Source organism: Pleuronectes platessa, chromosome 18, assembly GCF_947347685.1.
Source record: "Pleuronectes platessa chromosome 18, fPlePla1.1, whole genome shotgun sequence".
Lineage (NCBI taxonomy): Eukaryota > Metazoa > Chordata > Actinopteri > Pleuronectiformes > Pleuronectidae > Pleuronectes > Pleuronectes platessa.
In genome coordinates, this window is record NC_070643.1 from 21,311,629 (window position 1) to 21,334,733 (window position 23,105).

At 43.1% G+C, this 23,105-nt stretch overlaps 1 protein-coding gene across 1 annotated transcript; it reads left to right on the forward strand.

Moving 5' to 3' along the window:
• The first annotated feature begins 18,316 nt into the window (after positions 1-18,316).
• Positions 18,317-21,800, forward strand: flot1a (flotillin 1a). The gene is made up of 11 exons (XM_053446371.1): positions 18,317-18,426; positions 18,669-18,744; positions 18,981-19,071; positions 19,441-19,584; positions 19,705-19,824; positions 19,949-20,044; positions 20,504-20,656; positions 20,837-21,018; positions 21,150-21,195; positions 21,367-21,504; positions 21,615-21,800. The coding sequence occupies exons 1-11, from the start codon at positions 18,384-18,386 to the stop codon at positions 21,798-21,800; spliced, it is 1,275 nt and encodes a 424-aa protein (XP_053302346.1). The 5' UTR covers positions 18,317-18,383.
• The last annotated feature ends 1,305 nt before the right edge of the window (positions 21,801-23,105 follow it).

Below are 23,105 nucleotides of genomic sequence, written 5' to 3' on the forward strand. Positions count from 1 at the left end.
GAAGAGATTAAAAAAACATTGTGGTCGAAGCTCTCAGGTGCTCTGAGCTGATTCCTCTTTCTGCCCAACTTCTGCGCTTTCAGCACCTTCCTCTGTCTTGGTTGAATCTGACCCAGCAGTGCCCCTGGAGGCTGTTCCCGGCGATGCAGCACCACACAGGCTGCCATCAGGGGTCGCTGCTGCAACTGAGCGAGGATTGGACGCAGGGCTTGCGCTCATGGCAGAGTCAGGGGTCCGGCTGGCACTGAGGTCGCCATCGGGGACGGCAGTGACCTCCGGGCTGTCTGACTGAACTCCACTGGTCATGGCTGTCGGAGAGATGGCGCTCAGGAGGGGTTTGTGGGAGGCGTAGGTCATCGCGCCATCAGTGTCGCTGTCTAGTGGGAGACAGGGGATGGTGAACTCCACTCCAGAGTCGCTCATCTCCAGAAAGTTGTCTGAGGAAAGAGCGTGGTAGCGGCCTGGTTTGGACACCTCAAGGCCCTATGATAAAAGTGGAAGACGGAAGGGAAAGAGGAGAAGAAGAGGTGAAGGCCAAAGAAGATGAAAAGAAAAGGGAATGTGAATTAAGAAAAAGGAAGGACACACAATAAGATTAAAGAAAAAGAGAAAACAAGAAGAGGGTTCAGAGGAGAAGGTGATTGTAAAGGGAGGTGAACGGAAAGACAGAAACAAAGAGAAGACAGAAATGGAGGTGGGGGAGATGGAAATTAAGGGGTAGAACAATAACAGAGCGGTGATGAAGGAGGGAGGTGGTGTAGGATGGAGGAGGGGAAGGAGAAGAAGAAGTGGTAAAAATTGAGGTCAGTGAAAAAGCAACATGAATAATTTATGCACATGTTTCTAGGATCATATTTATAGATTTACCTTCCACTAACATACCAACACTGCTGATGTTCCTTGACACATGGAGACAAACTGTTAAGGACCCCGGAAGAAAATCTTTACCAAAAGTACACATGAGGTCATGGATGAGACCATGTTTCATTAAGTGTACTTAGTATGTGTTTTGAATTGTGTATGTGTGTTTATATCCGTTCAATGAGTACTAGCAGTACTGTCACTGCTCCACTGAGAGTGTGCTGACTGACTTCATCTCTGCCGCCGGCCCCTCAGCACAACTCCTCCGAGGGTCATTAACAGCGCCCAGACGATCATCGGCAGCTCACTGCACTCTGTGGTGAACTCAGTGAGCGCCTGCTGCCTCAGCAGAGCTGCCAACATGATGAAAGACCCATCCCAGCCCGGTCACCGCCCGTTTGACCTGCTGCCCTCTAGGGGGCGCTTCCGGGCTGTCACATCTCCGAGAGGCAAACAGAGAGCAGCTTCTAACCAGGAGCCATAAGAGCAGGGAAAGCTGCCAAACACTGACTCTGACTGTTTGAGATGCATGTTACTATCTGCAGGATACCTTCAGTCACACAGAACGATACAGATGTTTACATTCCATTCTAAACTGAAAAGCTACTGCACCGCTGCAATATCTCAACTTCTGTTTCTGTTGGGGTCATGGATTATTTATTTGTGGAGCTATGAACTATTTTTGGATCTTTCTTGTATGCTCTGCCTGAGTGTGCGTGTGTGTGTGTGTGTGTGTGTGTGTGTGTGTGTGTGTGTGTGTGTGTGTGTGTGTGTGTGTGAGTGTGTGGGTGTGTGTCTCTGTTCTCATCCTCTGCCATCTCATTCAACCACCTGCAATTCATTCATCAGTCAAATGCTGCCGTATAATAAAAGAACCCGCCTCACACACCACTTCGCTGCCAGATCCTGCTCTGCTGGTCAATTGAGAGGATAAAGGGTTTCAGGCACTTCCACATAGGCGTCACTTTACAGACCCGGAGTCTTCGTCCAGTGTTATATTCGTCTGTGGGTTAGACGTTTTATTAAATATGCTTTTGTAATTTCAGAAAGTATCGGCAGAACAAAACTCTATCGACTAATGTATTTAATCACATGCTTGTTAATATAAATGACTCTCACGGGTTCGGGCGATGCTATCATGTGCTTCTGACATAAAAAGCCGCAGAATCGAGGTTCAGCCAATATACAAGCTTGACCAATCATGACTATAGGATGAGAGATATGACCTGAGGTATGATCTGTACTGCAGCCACCCACAAGGGGGCGATCAACATGATTTGGCTTCACTTCTGTGGTACAGTAGACTTTGTTTGCTGTGGAGATCAGCGTCTTGATTCCAGCACTGACCTTGATGGTGACCTCTGTGCTCTCCGAGGGCTTTTCACACACGGACTGCATCAGAGATTCCTCAGTGAACCTGGTGTACACCTCATTGACCACCTGCAGATCGACACACACACACACACACACACACACACACAAAATGTCAAAATGTGGCCACAACAGTGTAGCATCCCAGCAGCTGAGGTACTGCATCCAACTATTGATCAAAAACACATGAACACTTCTTGAGAGGACACAGACACAAACACACACACACACAGGGTAAGAAAACTCTTAATTACATACACACATAAGACATGGAAGAGGACACTTGTATCACATGACTGAATGACGAGCAATGAGGCTGGAGGTTGAGAGGAGGCAGAGCCGGGGCTTTATTCTTTCAAAACATTTCTGGGCTCTGAGGAACTGCAGGAAAGATTCATGGAGGCAGAAAGTCCAAAGAGTAAAGGGGGGAAAGGAAAAGAGGAAGGCTTGAGGTGGAGTCATGAATACTATTCAGAGTATGAAAAGACGTCTGTCGGGTTGAGGAAAGAAATATGATTAGATGTTAGTATGAGAAAAGTAGGATGAAGGTATGCAGGTAGGGATGAGGAGAGGAGGATGAATAGATGTGAGTAAGGATGAGGAGAGGAGGAGGAGAGAGTGACAAGTATGAACAACGAGACAGGAGTGGAAACAAAGTGAGGAAGAAAAATGCCAGAGTGTGACACACAGGAGATTTAAAAGTGAAAGATTGAGCGACAGAAAGAGAAGACGTGAGGCAGCTGATAAAGATGCACAGAGAAAAGAGGCAGGGAGGTGGAGGGAGGTGAAGATAAAGAGACAGAGAGAGGGAGGTGAAGATAAAGTGACAGAGAGAGAGAGGATTGATTTGAGCTTCATGTCAGCCTCTCAGGTTAAGTCCCGGTCGCTGACATCAGCTCACATGTGTTGTATGTTTGTTCTCAGATCTTGCAGGAAATCCATAACATGTCAGAGCAACACCAAAGGCAACTGCCATCATCTCAACCTTAGTCCAAACACACACACACACACACACACACACACACACACACACACACATACACACACACAAAAACACGTGATAATTGGAATACCTATGAACACACATATAGGAACCTAAAAACACATCCGCACACATTTCTAACACAATAACACACAGACACATACAACGAATGAGATGTAAGAGCTGCTGCTTCAACATTTGTCCCCGATCAATCAGTGGTAATGAAAACTCACATGGTTTCAGTTTTAAGTGGAGAATCTTCCAGGGTTTTTACCAGAAAATGAAATAACTTATAAGAAGCATATTGTGCTGGTGACTAGAGAGCGAGAAAAAACATTATTTAACATGTGCTCTGACTTTTTAGTTTGGTCCATGTTCCATCTGCTAACATGGAGGAGGAGGGGTTTATGACCTATACTGCAGCAAGCCACCAGGGGGTGGTCAAGACAAATTGGCTTCACTTTGGGGAGCCTGGATTTATATAGAAACAGAGTATATATTCTGGAATGAATAGTTGTAGTGAAGCCAGAAAAATAAAGTTCAATTTGTGGCCTGTGCTAATAATTAATAACTGCTAACTGCTAACTGCTAAATGCTAGCTACTAACTGCTAACTGCTAACTGCTAAAGCTAAGAGCTGGAAGAATCGTGATTAGTCACTAAAATGCGACAGTAAATGGGAATAAATGTTAAAAAAAAAAGCACGCCATGGTGGGAGTGTTTTAATGTCTGGTCACATTTATTCCCATTACTTAAAGACTATGACACACAACATTTAATGCACATAAACTAGACACAGACATAACAAACACTGACAACACACCCACAGACTTACTGGGCAAGTAGTTGATTAGAATTCACAAGGAAACTGAATAAATCACCTGTTCAAACAGGTTAATCACTACTGCCCCCTACAGCACACATGAAGACAGCGCAGATACCCACACACTCCAGCAGATATTTACCTTAGAATTCACACCACACAATAAAACACCCATTTAAGAAATATGTGCATGTGCTTGGATTGCTGAATCACTACAGGCTACTGCGTGTAAAATACAGTTATCACGATGTGTAACTGCAGAGCTCCTGAGAGAAAATGAGCAGCACAGATATTTCACTGATGTTGCAGAGAAAGAGTCACACACACCGGTAACAAGGAGATACAAACCATCTCAACAGGTCATTTAGTCTCTTTGCTGAAGATTAAAATCTAATTTTCTTTAAACAAGTGAAAAGAACTGAGCTCTGTTCTTGTGATGGAGGTTTTCACTTGTTTCTAACACACGTGAGAGTGAATACTGGATTAAATGACTTGTTAAAATGGACATTTATTTGTCAGCTTGCACCCTGACCTTGGTCAAAGCCGCATCTTGATTCCTGAGAGACAGCTCTCACACCTGACCGAGCTAATCAAAGAAAAATAGAGTTTACAATTATGCTCCAGCCTATAAATCATCTCTTTCAACTAAGCTTAAGAAAAGAAAAAGAAGACTAATGCCTGAAGAAGAAGAACAAACTTTAACACTGATATGGATCTTTTATACTATCAAGCAAATGTGGAAAATACCAACATTCTTATTGTAAAATACTTTAAAATAAACTTGTATCCTACATTAATACTCCACCACAGCTCGGCCAAGTGATTATTCTGAAGTCTGTCAGGATCACAGACCCAGTTTGTCCCAGGTCATGGATTCACTTAAGGTAAATCTCTGATCAACTGCTGCTTGCAAGTTGATCAAGGAACTTATTTTCCACAAACGCAGCAGATTTCTGCACACACCGATATAAAGAGGGCGGATCAGGGGGAAAAGAGGCAGGAACACAATTCTCTCACCAAGAAGAGGTTCCGCTTGAGTTTCCTTAAAGCAAGAGGGAGAAAAGTAACGCACAGGCAACAGCGTTAGCTGGGCCAGCAGCCATCACTGAGCTGGGAGGCCTCATTTCCACAGCAGCCTTTTGAATTCACTCCACAGTTGTGAAATTGAAAGATGAAAAACATTTATCCTTTCAGAGAAACACAGGTAACAACAGTAATGTGACAAATACTGGTCAGAAAATGGTCAGCTTCAGTCTACACTGATACAGTGCTCTGGAATTCATCATTAGCATTTGCGTTAATTTTATTTATAGTTATTTATGATAAAGGTTTGTTGTTAAAATGATTTCATTTCTTTGACAACGCCATCTTAAGACTAGTTCACAGTATATAATTTTAAGCCGGTCATTCAGTCATGGGTTGAGATTTGGAAGTCGCTAAAGAGAGATCAATAGTAATCAATAATCATTTCTGCAAAGCGATAAGTCTCTTTGGGCTTTTTCCCAGTGAGGGAATCATGTGACTGCTGTGGGAGTTTAGATTAAACATCTTCTAATGAGAACGCTGCTTTGGTAGGAAGGGGTTAACTGTCAGCTCAGCCATCTCTAATGATCCAGTGAGCAGTCAGTCATCAATTTAGAACAGGATCAGTAGATAATTGAGTTTGTTTAAATTAGAAGTCCGATTGCAAATTGGGCCCACTTGTTTTCATGACATCAGAATGCTAAATAAACTAAAGTGATGCAATGTGACTATGATGTGATTATTCTTCACTCTGACAGCCGAGGTTTTTTATGTTTATGAAATTCTTACACAATTGATCCAGACATATTTCTTGTGTTGCTTCGTTGTTGTATTGAACTCCTTCCCCTCGGTAGAGAAATCAATACCTGAGCGTCATGCTGGTGTCCTCTATAGGGGAGTCCTCTGTTTCTAATGGGTTCTTAATCGCTCAATAAATTCAGTTGGTTAACAAATCCCCAACTGGGGTTGCTTGATGGATGGTTGCGTAGACAGAGGGGTTAACTGTCACCTCCTCTAAATCATCCAATCAGTCAGTTCATCAGCCGGTATCGAGCAGCTGAAGGAAGAAGGAGCAGCAGTTTTTAAATGGCCAACTACAAAGCGATCAATGTTATGTTATTTTCTTCCTGTGGCCTCAGCACTTCCTCAGAGAACCCTCATAATCCATTCATAACTTCATAGATTCATTCACGATTGACTGAGTGAGGACGGCACCGCAAAAAACTGTAGTCAAGCAGTCGTCTATAATTAATAAAATAACAATACACCAGGTGCTCGGTGTTCCAGAAACATTCAGGGGGCTAAAATTAGCTCATGATTTGTTTTACAAAGTGAATAAAAACCATTTTCATTTTGACCAATCATGAGTTCCCTGCAGATGCTGAACCTCGTACAAAACCATGTTATCCATGTCCTACAAAGGAGGAAGTCAGCCCCCACCTTTTAAACCTCTCCTAAATAACACACACACACACACACACACACACACACACACACACACACACACACACACACACACACACACACACACACACACACACACACACAAGCTGCTTTCAGACCTGCACCGAAGGGCTGTATATGAGAAAGAAAATGTCCCAGTCAGAGAAATGCAGAATGATGCTAGTTGCACTTGGTGGGTGTTACCTGTCTGAAAGCCTCGCCGTCGCCCTTGCCAGGCTGCTGCGCAATTAGCAAGAGCTTTTTGTTCTTCTGGTTCCTCTGGTGCACTTTGTAGAGGCAGGACAGCGTGCACACCAGCAGCATGAAGGCGATCAGACCCAGCATGGAGAGAATGGCCACAGTCAGGGGCGGCAGCTTGTAGGCTGAGAGCGAGACGAGGACAGGAAAGAGAAATATTAAGCCTTTCTCTAATAGGCCTCCATTAGGAGCACAATGACTCATCTTTCGTCGCTGCCTCTTCTAGAAACAAAACAGAGTTTTCATCAGCAGGTTTATTTGAGTGGTTGATATCCAAATAAAGACTGGCTGACACTTTAAAATGAAATATAAATAGTCGCTTTGGATATTTGCAGCATAAGTTATTTTAAATTTAAGTCATTTTAGGATTCATGTATCTACAAATTCCAGACGTCTCTGTCTGTCGTGCTGTGGCTCACATATCTTGAGAACTGTTCATCTTAACCACTTCACACTTTCCATGTGTATTGTAAAGGGCCCGATGGAAGTGCAGTGTCGAATTTGGTGCAATTCTGGACATTTGATACATTGAATATTAATTTGATTTGAATAAACAGGCCTCCAGTCCTTTCAGTCTTCAGTCAACTGCTTAACGGACGTCTGAAACAGAGATTTTTAATTAAAAAACAATCTCATATAGGTACAAGCATATCTTATGAAGTGTAATGATGTAACTTCATCTTATAAAAACATCAACAACTTTATCTCCTCATGCAGGTGATCATAAGTGGAGCCTGGTGTATTAACAGGTAATGAATGACAAAATAGAGAAACACAATCAAATCAAATGAAGACAGACCATAATTTGAAAGGCAAAACATTTTTTGCACATAAGCTTTGGTTGACACAGGATGAATCAGCCTCTCTGCATAAATACTTAATAACTGTGGTCATATTATCTCACTCACATAAACCCTTTCAAAAACACAATCTACACCTCAGAGGCACTTTACAAGATGAAATGTGTTGGATCACAACAAAGAAACCTCAGAACTTAATCCATTAGAGGTCTTTTTTCTTACCCTCTACTTGTAAGTAGACGTTAGCCACAGGAAACCCGGCGAGGTCTGTCACTTTGAAGACACCCGTGTCGGCCATGTGGACCTTCTTCACAAAGAGCTCGGACCCCTTCACTGTGAGCCGGCCGTCCAGCAGAGGGTCGAGTGGCATCATCAGAACCCCCTGGTCCAGGATGACTCGGTCCTTATTGTCTGATTTGGGCTTGTAGACAATGTTAACGTTGGAGTGGGGCAGGTAGAGTTTCATCTTCAGGTTTTCTCCGTAGGAAAGGTGCTTGAAGTCCTGGTGCTCTGTGGAGGACAATCAGAAGAGATATCAACACACGTGGCTCAGGCCAACGAATGGGGGCCACACGTAAGACTGAAGAAGATTGATCTGTCATTTCAACCGAAAGCAGCAGAGCACTACATCACTGCTCACCTCTGACATTCAGACAGTTCCTCCTCCTGATCTTGCCCTCATGGTCCAGTACCGTGAAGCTCCCCTCGTCCGTCATCCGGACCGAGTGCAGCGTCACCAGTTTCTCCGATACACTGAGGCGGCCCACGTATTCCTCGGCTGACACCAACGTCTGGTTGAACAGCACCACGGGCGGAGGCTCTGTGGTTTGCTGTATCTCGGTTTGATTGGCCTGAATCAGACTGGGCCTTGTCATGGTAAAACATGGATTGAAGAGAACAGGTGTTATTCAGACTAACCCATCAACAACCAGTGTAGTTAGTATGTCAGAGCAGGTGTATTATTTAACCCAACATGTTTTCATATGATGAGGTCTCTATCATTTCATTAACCCATTATTTGGCCCTATGGGATTTTTCCAGTTAGGCATTTTGAATCTTGCAGCCGTGACAAGACAGATTTCTAAAATATTGAATTTCCTATCCCTTACAGCAAATTCAGTGAATGAAAATTTCTGACATTTCACACCAGAAAAGGAAAAGCAAGAAACCATCAGGGGTGAGGTGGCTTTTCCCCCCCAGTTTAACATTGAATAATTCATTGATCTTGATGGAAAAAGATGAAGAATCTATGAGTGTGTTCGATGTGCTGATGGTCCAAATAAAAAATCCAGCTCTGGCAGATTCATGGTCTAGTAAGAGAGTGGGAAATTAAGCTGCTGCAAAGTAACAAATGGGGCTAGAAACTTTTAACCATAACCAATGTGCTGCTGAGATGATGTGGATTCATTAGGCGTTTAACTTGAGCCGCTGCTGGGCCTTGATAGAAGAACACGCTCCACCACGTGTCCTTTTGGGTCATTCTTATATTTTGTTTATTCAACAGGAACCATTCAGATAAAACTTGTTGCAAAAGGGGAAGCAACACAACAGATGTGTATATGTTGTGTAACTCCAGCCGATTCAGAGACTGTACCTGAACTCCAGGGTGATGGGGCCTTCGACGTGGTTGAGGTGGATGGAGAAGGTCTCTCCGTACTTTATCCCTTGCTCCAAGGCACAGTCTGATTGGACAAAATGAGAGGGAAGTCAACCAGGGCAGAAGCTGGATCTTTGTGACAGAAGCTGTAACCTGCTCGTGATGCGTTGAAAAACACTGCGTACAAATCCATTCTGTTGTTAAACATTAACGGTGACAGAGATTCAGGAGTGGTCGTATGATTCCTTAACTTAAACTCATCTTCAGAATTTAACAGAATCATTGTTTTATCATAGACTGTATCTATGTACATGTGTGTAAAGATGGAGGACCTGAGAGCTCAATCTGGAGTCTGGTTAACACTTTGTCTCGCTCAGCTGACGTCTTACCCCGGACCGTGAGGATGAGCTGCTTGACTGTGTTGTTCTTGATGACGTTCCTGATGAGGTACACGCCCTCGTCCTCCTCCTGCACGTCCTCCAGCAGCAGGTGGCCCAGGAGGTTGAGGCGGCCACGTGGGTTCACCAGCTTCCCGCTTCGCATCAGAACCACCTCAGAGGACTGATTGGTCCTGGGTTTGAACACGACCTCTCCAGCGTCTCCCGGCGGGACCTCCATGTGAATGTCCTCCCCAAAGAACGCTGTCCTGCGTTCCTCTTTGACTGGTGGAAGCAATCAATGATATGTTTAATCAATCTGCCCAAATTGAATGTGATCACACCCTCACTGTGTCTTTTCTCATGCAATCTGTTCATTCTCATAACACACTCTCAGTCATGCTCGGCTCGCCCAACGAACGGGAGATCTCACCTGTCACAGACGATGACACAACTGTGAAAGAAAAGATAAAGAGAAATATATTTTAAAATACATCTTTTCTTAGTCGTCTCTTGATTTGAACAGAGACCAGGGTCCCTTTGTTCAGAGTGAAAAACCACACAACTTCTCTAAGAGTTATATAACTTGTATCACAAAGCTAAATATAAACCGGATGTAATTACGATCTGACGTCTCATAACAAAAGGAAACAGAGAAGATAAGAGGAAATTAACCAGATCACAAACTAAGGTTGTTTCTTTGATGACGTTCTCACAGTGTCTACGTTAATCGTTCAGTTGAAGCACATTTGGTTTTTAGCTTAAAGTCGGTTTCTGCTGTTCAGTTATCCGACCTGCTCCCAGATGACTGAGTGTGTTTGTGCTCACCCGAGCAGAACACGGCGCTGAGCACTGCAGCGCTGATTCCTTTCATCTCGACTGGTTGTTCCCTGCAAGAAGAAGAACACACACAGTACAAAATTATTAAGTTTTTTAAAGCATGATTGTTTCCATAGGTACAAATAAATCAAGGTTAAAAAAGAAAATGACCAATAGAACTTCTTTGAAAGAGGTTAAATTAAAGGTAAGTCACTACCTTGTGTTTGTTGAATCCATCAATCTGTCAAATGTCAGTTAATCTCTACAAACAGATTCTTCATGTGAATAAACAGAATCTCTAGTGAAGGACACGGTTCTGAGGCTGGAAGCTTCTGGTTTCTGTTTCTAGTTTGACCAGCAGGCTCTGGTTTCCCACAGGTAAACAGTGAAGAGCAAAAGAGACAGAACTCATCGACCCTCATACATCGACTATCGGCTGTTTAATCTATCTGCACTCCAATGCCGATAGCTGTTGATAGAGATTAGCCAAGATGTTGACTGGACATAAACTACAACAGAAAGCCTCACTGCCGGTGTTTTGTGTGGAGAAAGGTTCGATAAAAGAAACTCAGAAGAATCTAAACAGTGTACGAGGAACAGAAGCTGAATCTTGGTGCAGTTATCTGCACATGAAGCCCCAACGTAGTGGATGTTGCTCCCAGAGGCTGATTCCTCTTCAGACGGCAGATGATAAACTTCAGGATTAAGTTTTGGTAAAAATGGTCACAATCTCCCCTCTGATATTATAATGTTGAAACATTTTCAAAAATGTATTTTTGCAGAACGTCATGATGCAACAGGGAAGTCGATCTTCATCATCACTTCATCATTTTATCAAATTGGACAATTCGGCTAAATATCCATAACAGAAAACTCTATAATGCTGCTGTAAATTCAAATATTCTGTTAAACCAAGTTTTATAGATGATGTGTCTTCAAGGTAGAGACAGGTGTCTCCTGTGGTGCCCGGAGTCAGTCACTTAAGACACATGACCACGAACCATAAGGTAGAAAGAGAGGGAGCGAAAAAAGAAACAGGAGCCAAAGAAAAGAGAAACAACGAAGGAGGAGGAGACGGAGAGGAGGAGAGATCTATATGATTGAGTGTGAGCTCATCCCTTAGGGACGGTGGGATGGACAGGAGCCAGCTGGCATGAGGAGACGGACCTGTCACCTCAACTGCACTGGATTAGAGGATTAGAGGATTAGAGGAAGCAGCATTAGCAGCTCTTTAATAAGATGAGATAAAATAACAGAGAAACATTGTTTAAGTTTAAAATCATAACGTACATAATGTACATTTTCTTTAGAAGTTGTTTCTCAGGTCATTGTTTGTGCTTTTCTCTGCGACTAAAACTCAAAGTTTGTATTCTTATGTTTGCTTGCACATGCTAATTTAATAATATCACACATATCATTGGTTTGTTTCAGTGTCATGAGCACGTGTGTTTCCAATAATAATAATAGAGTTTATTTGTACAGCACCTCAAATGCATATGCAGTTCAAAGTGCTTTTACAATAAAGATAAATATAAAAACGTTAATAAATGTAATTCAAATTAAAAGAGAGTTGATTTTCAGACACATAAGAACATGTTAGAAAGAAAAGAGAATTGATATCTAGCATTTCTTTTTCTGTTTGACACCGTGAGGGCAGCTTTAGGAATCCATAGACTCTGACAGATAGAACAATAAAACAACTTTAAATTCCTGCCAGGATCTTAGGATAAGAGATCTGAGTGCTATTTGAGAAGAAAAGAACAAGAATCAAGCCCATCTTCTTTCTCTGGGACACAAAGTCACTCAGAAAATGACGCACCAACAGTACTGTGGGCAGGAAATACGCTCAACAGCCTCTTAGTCCTTCAGCGGAAGATGGTAATCACAGCATATCCTCTAGTTCCTGTCCGGTGAGACAGGTTGGATCCGTCCTCTCTAGTGTTCCACAGAGCCATTAGCTTCTCTCCTGTGTGAGTGCTCAGGCTGCACAAAGATATGAGTCTCAGGCTTGATTCATGGAAGAGAGAAACTACACCTGAGGAGTAAATGAAAGGTCGCTGCAATCACCTGTAAGATGTCAAATTCTGAAAACGATCTTCCTCCTCAGCATCACAGAGGAGGAATCATCATTTATGTTTTCTTTACCCGAGAATGAGCTCTTTATCGTTCAGCGATAAGCTACTAAACACTATACACACTATGAAATGATATATACGAGACACACACTTCAATATATGACAACACTACAGATCAACAACAAGCTTACATGCAATGGGAAGCAGCTGGAAGTTGTTGGATATCGATGGTTCACAATAGCTCGTGGGATGTGTAGTTCCCTCACTCTTAAAATAATTTAGATTTTTCCATTTTCAAATATGTTTTTATTCGAATCAAAGTTTCATGGTCTTGATTCATCTCGTAGCCGTTCGTCCTGGTTCCAGACTTAAATCTCTTTTTATAGACGGACGGTGTAGTTACACAACAGTCACTGCTGTGATTTGACTGAGGGTCAATGGGGTCACTGCCCCCTCTGTCCCCAGTTATGACCAATTACACCAGTGGAGCTGTAGGGGGCGAAGGTGGTGACACGTCCAGCAGCTTCATGTTGAGAGGCGAGGAGCTTCTACCTGACCTCAGCCCGTTCTGGGTCGGGGCTTGTGGACTCAGCTCTCCTGTCCTCTCAGGTGTTCTCCCTCCATCCATCTCACTGAACCACCTGCCAGCTGGACCCCATGGGATCGAGACCCATCAGCCACTGGGCTCCCCTCCTCTGGAACTCCCCTCCTCTGGAACTCCCTCCCACCAGTCATCCGTGACACTGACTCCATTTTCAAATCCTGTCTCCAAACCAGTCTCTTTAAACTGGCCCATTCAGTCTGATGGTTTTTTTCCGTTTGGCCAAACTCCAAAATGTTTTATTCATTGTTCATTTTATTGTTTATTTAGATACATTGATTTTTGTTTGTTCTGTTTTTATCTCTGCCTTGAGGGCTGTGAAATAAAATGTATTATTATCATTATTATTATTATTATGATCCATCCTGACTGACTCCATCTCCCTCGACTCTCCTCTCCCACACAGCTCAGGGGGGGGGGGGGGGAACCAGACGCCTCCATCTGCTCCTGTTACAATATCGCCTCTCTCATCCTTCTGCTTCTCTCGGGCTCGAGCTTATGTCTCTATCGCTGACCACACAACCGATTTTGTTGAAACTTGATGAAAGTGTAGAACATGGGTCAAGAAACAACCTTTTCAATGTTGGTGTGGGTTCGATTAAGAGGGAAAACCCGGAAGTCCAGATTTCACCCTGTCATATTGTGAGGGGCGTTTTCTTTTTTACGTTTTCACCAATTTCCCCCGAGACAAATATGTTGGAAGAAAATCAGACATTTTTAAGGGTCTAAAATCGATGATGCTGCTTGATTGAATTATAGGAAACTGTTTCCCTCTATTGGGACATTCTCGTCTTCTTCTGTCTTTGTCTTTGTTTTATCGACTTCTTTCTATTCCAGCTAAATCCTATTAGGGTCATTCAGACTGATATCCTGAGCTTGTGATGCCGTTATATTAAATAACTCTTAGAGTCACGTATCAGCCCACAGTGGATATGAAGCTCCGGTCCTGATGTTCTATTGCAGATGTTTCATCTGATATGGAATCTTTATGGTTTAGGAAATACAACTGTTTCCCTGTTCACTCTCTGTACGGCTCATCAGCTTCATCCCTGCGTCTAGAACAAGGATTTCTTCAGACCCCCCCCCCCCCCCCCCCCGCCGATTTCCCTCATTCATCACGTGACTGTTCATTCATTCTTTTAACCACTGCAACAAAAGTAGTAAACTTAATGCTACAATCTTAAATCTAAGAATTTAAGATCCTCTGCCACCCCCCCCCCCCACACACACACACACTCTCTCTTCTTCTGCATCAGCTCCACTCCTCCTCCTCCATTTCATCTCTCTCCCTTTCTTTCTCCCCCTCCTCACCCGTTACGCAGGCAGCTGCTGGTGCAACCAAGGGTGTGTCACCATGAAGGGGGGGCTGTCCCGTTACAGCTGGGGATGTCCGGGTGGAAGATGGAGGAAAATGAGAGGTGGGGGTGAGGAGGAGGATGAGGAGGAGGAGGAGGAGGAGGAGGAGGAGGAGAGTTGAATGAAGAAAGAAAGAGGTTCAGTCAGACATGATGCCATGAAATGAAAAATGTGCAGGAATCAGAGTGTTGGGATCAAACTGCAGCAAAACTGAGATTTCTTTACTTTCTTTTCTTAAAGCTTCCAGAACAGTTATTGTTCCTCACTGCACAGTTCCAATGCACTGAGTCAGCAGCTTGGACGAGTGCCAGTACATTGTGTAACCATTTCCACGGGGATGGACCAGAACCCCCCCCCCCCCCCCTTAATCTGCGGGTATATCCCAAATGTATGACCTGATCCTGCACCACAGGCTAAACAACATCCACAAACATTATTATCATATCATCAGTCATATCATTATATTATATCATATCGTTATTATCCGGTCATATCTGTGAGCATGGAGTTTACAATAAAGATGAGAGAAAATACATATTTATCCCCAAAGACTGGAGACGAGAGGAGGCTTGTTTTGTTTTATCTGTCGGGCTCGTGTTGGAGGGGATCCCTGCAGTCGAGCCTGTTACATGTGAGGGACCGTTCATCGTGATCCCGCCTGAGGACGCTGCCCTCCAGTCTCCAGCTCCCAGTCTCCAGCTCCCAGTCTCCAGTCTCCAGCTCCCAGTCTCCAGCCTCCAGCTCCCAGCATCCCTAACACGCCCTGGATCCGCCTGAGCCTCCGAGTAGCTCCATCAAACACACAGAGAGGGAAAGCTGCAGGATTTAACCCTGTGTGTCCCTGCGAGCCAAGCACCGAGCAGAGCAAACCAGCTGTTCGTGGAGAAGTGATGGTGAGGAGCATCTTACCTTTCTCACGCCTCGGATCCGGAATTAAAAGAAACCCTGTGAGGACTGGGAGGAGCTCAGGAGTGATGGATCCTGGAAATCACCTTTTAAAAGAAGAAGAAATATGTCTAAGTCCTTAATGTCGTGCTGCTCCGTCCCCCTCACCCCGACACACTCACACTTCAGCGGGGACACAGCTCGGGAGTTTCGGCTCCTGTCGGGTTTCTGGACCCAAGTGAGCTCGGAGGTGCTCGGGCCGCTTCGGGAAGAATCGTGGATTCTGGCTCTGAGCCACATGCACGAGCAATCTGCAGTTTCACTTCAGGCCATCGTGATCTTTACGCGTGCACGGTGTCCATCGATCCGGTGAAACTATAGACCTCAGTGTGCGCTGATCGAAGTTAATCGATTATTGGTATTTGAATCGAGTAGATGAGGGAGACCAGTGTCTCTCTGCGTCTGTACACTGGGTTGAACTGGTTTTATTAGATGAGCAATTAAAAATATATAAATATTCACCAGGTTAACTGGAAAATAATCATAATAGATCTTGGCAAATTTTCCTAGTTTTCCCTGATTCGTATATCAATTTACTGATTAACAGAAAATGTATAATCAATAAGTTTGAAACCTGCGTAATATTTTTTTATAATAATAATTCAATCAAATCAAACTGTAGCACAGGAAATAAGAGAAACGTGCCAAACAAGAACGACCTGTGTGGTTTGAAGGAGAAGTGCTTTACGGTGTAAACATAGATTTATCAAAATAGTTTATACAATGAAATGTAAAACTGAAATTCTTCTCTCAAAAGGAAAAGCGCCTGTGAATTTTATTCAGAAATACTTTCATGAAGCCGCAATATAGTTGCAGAACTGCTGAACAAGTGATTTTGGGAACTATAAGTTTAAAAAGTGCTAGAAATCCTCAGTGATGTGAACGAATTTTCAAGATTTCAACTCTCAACGATTTTCATACGAAATCATCTCGCTGCTCGTTCTCGTCAGTTTGTTCTTCCCACAGTTGAAAATCAAGTAAAATATCGTTTACTATGACAAATTGTGTCTCAGAAGAATTTATGTGGCAACTATAACAAAATAATTATTTTGAAATCACTTATCGAAAGTATTTTCTTTATTTGAAGTAAATCTAACTTGACACCAGTCATGCAGTTCACCACTATCGCCGCTAGGGAGCGGAAATTCCCGCTGTCAAATTCACATTCACTTCTGAATAGTTCAGTTGTAGTAACCCACTAAGACCACCAGAGGGCAAATATTGATCAAGTTAAAATAACACAATAAAACTACTTCCGGAAAGCACTTTTAAAAATAAAACTAGAGTCTAAACAGTTTAGTTGTAATGACGCACTGTGGCCACCAGAGGGCCGTGCTCTGTTTAAGTCACAAATAATAGCATACATCTAGTTCCGGTAAGCACTTTCCAAATAAAACAACTGTTCGTCTTAATAGCATATTAACGATTATAAACGAATTACCTAAGTGATAAAAAATATGTCACTCAAGTTAAGTAGTTGCTTTAATTAGTATATTTTAAAGAGTCTAATGATATGACACATTTAAGTTTAATAATAAATATCTTTTGTTTTGTTTGTTTATAGAAATGTATCATCAGGGGTTTTGTTTTGTCTTCTATAGAACTCCCAGTAAAGATTATACTAAATACCAGTCAGGAATCATCTCCAATTCACTGATGCTCCGTTCACCTCAAGTCCGTATATCATTTAGGTTTTATTTTGAAAACAGCTACCGGACGTATGTTCCTAAAGTACATCTAACTTGACACCAGTCATGCAGTTCCTCACTGTCGCCGCTAGATGGCGAACATACCCACCGTCACACTGGTGTCTGAACGGTTGAGTTGTAGTGACGCGCTGGGTCCACCAGAGGGCAGTAGAGCAAGTTAAAATAATAGTATACAACTGTTTCCGGCAACCTCTTTCAAAATAAAGCTATTGTCCTCAACAGCACAAGCCAGCAATACACGTATTACTTAAAAAATAGATTTATTTTAGTTGAAAGTACTCGTATATCATGTTCGACCAGTAGGTTGTTAACGAGCGCACAGGAGCAGGAATACATGCTGAAATACCTTCTTCTTCTTCTTCGTTTTCTTCTTCATAAAACTCGTTGAAATTAAACTGCCTAAAGCGACACTTCCCCGCCGCGCCAGTAGTTGGCGGTGGCGCACCTTTGGAGGGATCGGCGTGCTCGATATAATAGAGTTGGAGCCCGGTGTTGTGTTTACATCATCATCATCTTCATCATCTTCAGAGTCCGATGAGAGAGAGATTCAGATTCAATTCACCAACAGTCACCTGGACTCAGCTCCTCTGCTCCGACAGGTGAGCTCCACATTCTCTCTTCTTCTCTGCTCACTGACGTGTAACAGACATTTAGCGGCGAGCAGCGTCAGTCACGTTTCACTGATTCAATCGTTATTTACTCTATTCTGCGTATTAGGTTTTTTTATTGTGGTTGTGCAAAATTGGTGTTAATTCGATTTTAGCCTCTTGTCTGTTCTCTGCTCTGGAACCACTGTCTCCATCTAATGAGTCAGAGAAGAGGCAGATTTATATTCTTTATATGTATTAATACACTTTAGATTTTTAAACCAAAAATTCCGATTAAAGTACATTTAAATATGTCAGTTGTGGACTTATATGATTTTTCCTCTCGTGCCTTTATGTGTATTTTAATCTACTTTGTGTTTGATCTGAATAATAATAAAATAGTAGATGCAATTTAATTTATACAACGCTGAATTAGAAAATACATTATCTCAAGGCTTTTACATAGAAGATGAAGACCTTGAAAATTCTAGAGAAACAGACAGTTCCCACAACGAGCAGCACTTTTACAAATGGAGAGAAAAACTCATTCACTGGAATAAACCTGCAGATCCAGATTCAGTGTGGACGACTTCGGTTGGTGAGCAGAGAAAAACGGGAAAGAGAGAAGAGAGAGAGAGACCAGATGTGGAGCCCATAAAGATTTCCTCTATTAAATGTGATTGTTTGCAGGTTCTTTGGATTGAAGCATCGTCCTGCTGCTTTGTGACGTCTCCCGGCTGAAGCAGCAGCAGCAGACATGTTCTACACCTGTGGTCCCAACGAGGCTATGGTGGTGTCAGGTAAAAAGACGCACACGTCCGTTTATCAAATACAACACTTTTCCATATCGAGCATATTGATGTCATTTCCATCCATTCGATGGTTTGTACAAAGTGGACAAAATCTACCTGATATACAATTAATTAAAAGATCATTTTTTTTAAATAGCAGTTAAACAATTACTATCTATGGTATTTGAGTAACTAATAAATTCTGATGTGAGGAAAGTCTCTGACTCGAGGCTCCTCTTGATCTCTCCCAGGTTTCTGTCGGTCTCCTCCTCTGATGATACCTGGAGGCCGAGTGTTCGTCTTCCCGTGTATTCAGCAGATACAGAGGTGGGTTAACTGCTGCTCCTCCCACATTACTTACTTTCCCTTCCAGGCACCAAACTCCATGTTTGTTTGTCTGTGTTGTAACCGGCCTTCGTCCTGAACCAGCTCAGCCCTGCGCTCAGTACTGGAAACTCAACATGACAAACACAAAGCAGAGACAGAGACACTTTAAACCATTAGAGCAATTTATAATCCATCAATAAATGTGTTTTTTATATCTTTACCCTGCCCATCTCCAGGATTTCCCTGAACACTCTGACTCTGAATGTGAAGAGCGATAAAGTCTACACCCGCCACGGAGTGCCCATCTCCGTCACAGGGATAGCCCAGGTCAGTGAGCATCAGAGAAAGATGGACGTCCCATCTCCACTTCCTCCCACTATCCAGAAATGAAGCTAAAATATTGAGGATTTGAACGCTGCCATCTCACGTCGATGACATCATCAGGAGCCAGAGACTGTCCAGTAGTGATTGAGTCAGTCTCAGCTGTCAATCATTACATTTCACCCAATGTGTTTTTGCAACTTCCATAAAATGACATGAACTATCTTTGGGGAGAATGTATTTGATGTGAACTTTAGACTTTATAGTTTGATCCACATGACTTGGCTTTGACTTCAACATGACTTGGCTTCTCATACAAGAAGACATCAGTGTTGTGATGTGTTCTTGATGTAAACGAGTTGCTGTTTCCTGCAGATGAAGATCCAGGGTCAGAATAAGCAGATGCTGGCTGCAGCCTGCCAGATGTTCATGGGGAAGTCAGAGCCGGAGATTGCTCATATCGCCTTGGAGACGCTGGAGGGGCACCAGCGCGCCATCATCGCCCACCTGACCGTCGAGGTGACTCGGTTTGTTGAAGTGATAGTTAATGAAATGTGATGATTTCCAGCAGCGTGCGACTGGTTATTGAGACAGAGATTGCCCGACTCCCCCATCACACTAAACATCTTCCCCCTACAGGAGATCTACAAGGACCGGAAGAAGTTCTCCGAGCAGGTTTTCAAGGTGGCGTCCTCAGACCTGGTCAACATGGGCATCAGTGTGGTCAGCTACACGCTCAAAGACGTTCACGACGACCAGGTACTGGTCCACAATAACCGCATCACAAACTCTAATGCATCAAAAAACGTATGTGATGCACTGCAAGATTTCAATGTCGGCCATGATTGAACATGTGTGATGGTCTCTCTCCTGTGGGACGCAGGATTACCTGCATTCCCTGGGAAAAGGTCGCACAGCCCAGGTGCAGAAAGACGCTCGCATGGGAGAGGCCCAGTTCAAGAGAGATGCTGTAATCAGGGTGAGGTGTTCTGTTGTTCCTCCACGGAGCCGGTTCTCACGGCAAGAAAAACCTCTTTTCACCGAGTAGCGAGTCTATTGTGTTCTTTGTTTTGAGGATGTGACTGAGGCCGTCTTTGAGATCTTCTTGCTTGTAGAGGACTTTAAAGTATCAGACACTTTTCACTTGAATCCTTTACATTGCTCGTAGAGTTTTGCTTTGGTTTATTCCGTCATGGTCAATGTCACAAATGTCCCAGATGAGGAGGCGCTCTCTCATCTCGCTGTCCTGCCTTTGTGTCTTCTGCCGAGTCACGTGACCTGGGATTGTTCGATGACTATATACGTTCACATTGTTTTTTTGTTTTTTTAACCAGTGGCAAAGGGGCTTCATATTGAGTTATGAGTTATTCCCATTGATCATGTTTTTTTTTTACTTGCTCATTATTGTTTCGTGCTGTGTGTGTCTGTGTCTCTGCAGGAAGCCCACGCGATGCAGGAGAAAGTCTCTGCTCAGTACAAGAATGAGATCGAGATGGCAAAGTCCCAGAGGGACTATGAGCTGAAGAAAGCAGCCTATGACATTGAGGTCAACACTAAGAAGGCTGAGTCGGAGATGGCCTATCAGCTGCAGGTACACAAGAGTAAATAACATCTGGATTATGTCATGATTGAACTCTAAGGTATTCATGTATCCTACATTGTACGGTGCATTCATCAGCACCTTGCAGTTTTTAAATTGTTGACTCTCGACAAGAATCTTAACTGATAACATCGTCCTCTGCTTATCTTTAACATATTCGTCCTTTTCCAGGTTGCAAAGACGAAGCAGCGTATCGAGGAGGAGAAGATGCAGGTGCAGGTTGTGGAGAGGACGCAGCAGATCATGCTGCAGGAGCAGGAGATCTCCCGCAGGGAGAAGGAGCTGGAGGCCAAGGTGAAGAAACCTGCAGAGGCTGAGCGCTACCGTCTGGAGAAACTCGCTGAAGCTCAGCGGTGAGTTGTTAACGTTCATTCTCAGTTTACTTTTGTCTTTTGTCTTTGTCGTAAGAAGCAAGACAAGAATTATTATAATTATTACATGGGGCTGTTTGAGACGGAGTCTGCGTTTCTTTCTCTCTGTCCAGTCTTAAGTTGATCATGGAGGCAGAAGCTGAGGCAGAATCCATCAGGGTGAGTCACAGAACCTCAACTCAGCTGGTCGGTCATTTTATTTTAAAAGCTTAAGATGGAGATAACATTGAGAATTTTATATATTCAGTATTGATCTTGTCTGATTGATGTGGCCTCTTGACCAGCTTTGTGTTTTCTAGGAAATGAAACCCATCCTCTTACTTCCTTTAGATTAAAGCAGAGGCTGAGGCGTTTGCAGTGGAGGCCAAAGGTCGTGCAGAGGCGGAGCAGATGTCAAAGAAGGCGGAGGCCTTCCAGCAGTACAAGGATGGAGCCATGGTGGACATGCTGCTGGAGAAACTGCCTCTGGTGAGAGACCATATCTTTTACAGCCCACGACAACTTCAAGGATCCGCCTCCTGATCCGATCTTCACGTTTCCTCTGCACGAGTTTGAACATTTCCGTTGTCTTCCACCAGATGGCAGAAGAGATCAGCAAGCCTCTGTGTGAGGCCAACAAAGTTATCATGGTGTCCAGTGGAGGAGGCGAAGTGGGCGCAGCCAAACTGGCGGGAGAGGTGTTGGACGTCATGACCCGTCTCCCTGAGGCCGTGGAGAACCTGACCGGAATCAGCATCTCCCTGGTAACGCTCTCCTGCACCTAAACCCAATGATAGTACAAGGTTTGGCCACTAGACACAAAATAACACAAACAAACACACAAGCCCAACATACCATCGCTGCTTAAGTTTAATTAGGTTAAGTGTTCAAAACTATTGTTTACAACATTCTAATTCCATTAAGTTGTGTTTTTTAGCCCCTGGTGGTGGGTGATCCAAACCTTCGGCTGATTTTAAACTTTAATGAATTCTTTATTTCCCTCCGATCGCTCCTTGGTGCAGGCGACCTCTCGTACAGGGTGAAGAGAATCATCTCCAGCTGTCGTTTATCTTCTGCCTGGACTCTCTGCACGAGTCTGCTCTCATGGCCTCCTTCCTCCGCCCTAACAACTCTCATGTAGTATGTCCCTTCCTCCACCAACATCTTCTGTGACGTTTCTGTGTCGTGAAAAACTCTTTCACTTTCTTAATTTTCCTTTGTGTCACTGATTGTAAGCTTTGATTTGGGAGAAAGAATTGTGATCCTCTGGCTTCAGTTACAGTTGTTGTTTCAAAATATGTGTTCTTATATGATCCATGTGTCCACTGAGTACATCCTCTACAGACTCTGGGTTTTAAAACTAAAACGCCTCCTCAGCGTTATATCACAAAATTCAGAGTTGTTAATTGATTTTCATTGATATAATCAGATGTGAAAACTGAAATAAGCAACAAATGTAACCGAAGTCTCGTATCCTGTACTTTCTTCTTCTCTTAATGTCACTGTGTGTGTGTGTGTGTGTGTGTGTGTGTGTGTGTGCCCTGCTCCACTGTCTGTGTGTACCTGTAATGTCTCCTCTATAACTGCCTGTGTGCGTTGCCTTGCTGCCAAACCTTAAGTGCATCTTAACATGAAAGTTTAATGCAAATGGACCAAAACCTTCATCACTAATCTACAACCTCTACACAGTCCAATACAACACCGCCCCCTGTAGGTTCAGCATGTCACGCGTTTCAATCAGAATTGATATTTACTACATGAAGGAGTTAAGGATTTGTCAATCCTGAAATATTTTAATTGTTATTTTATTTAATAAACAAAATCATTAAAACACATACATTAATAAAAACAACATAAGTACTTAGTGTTATCTCAGATGGTTGCAGATTAAACATAATCAGTGTTATGATACCATCTTTAAATATGTCTGTGTGGCTTTATCCCGTACATGTTAACTGTTTTAATATTTTATGTGTTTTCACCGTTTACGATGTTTGGTGAATTCTTCTCGTCTTATCCTGCTGCACCAGTATTAACTTCATTGTTTTTTTGAAAATATGTATTGTAAGGTCCCTTTGATTAAGTTATAC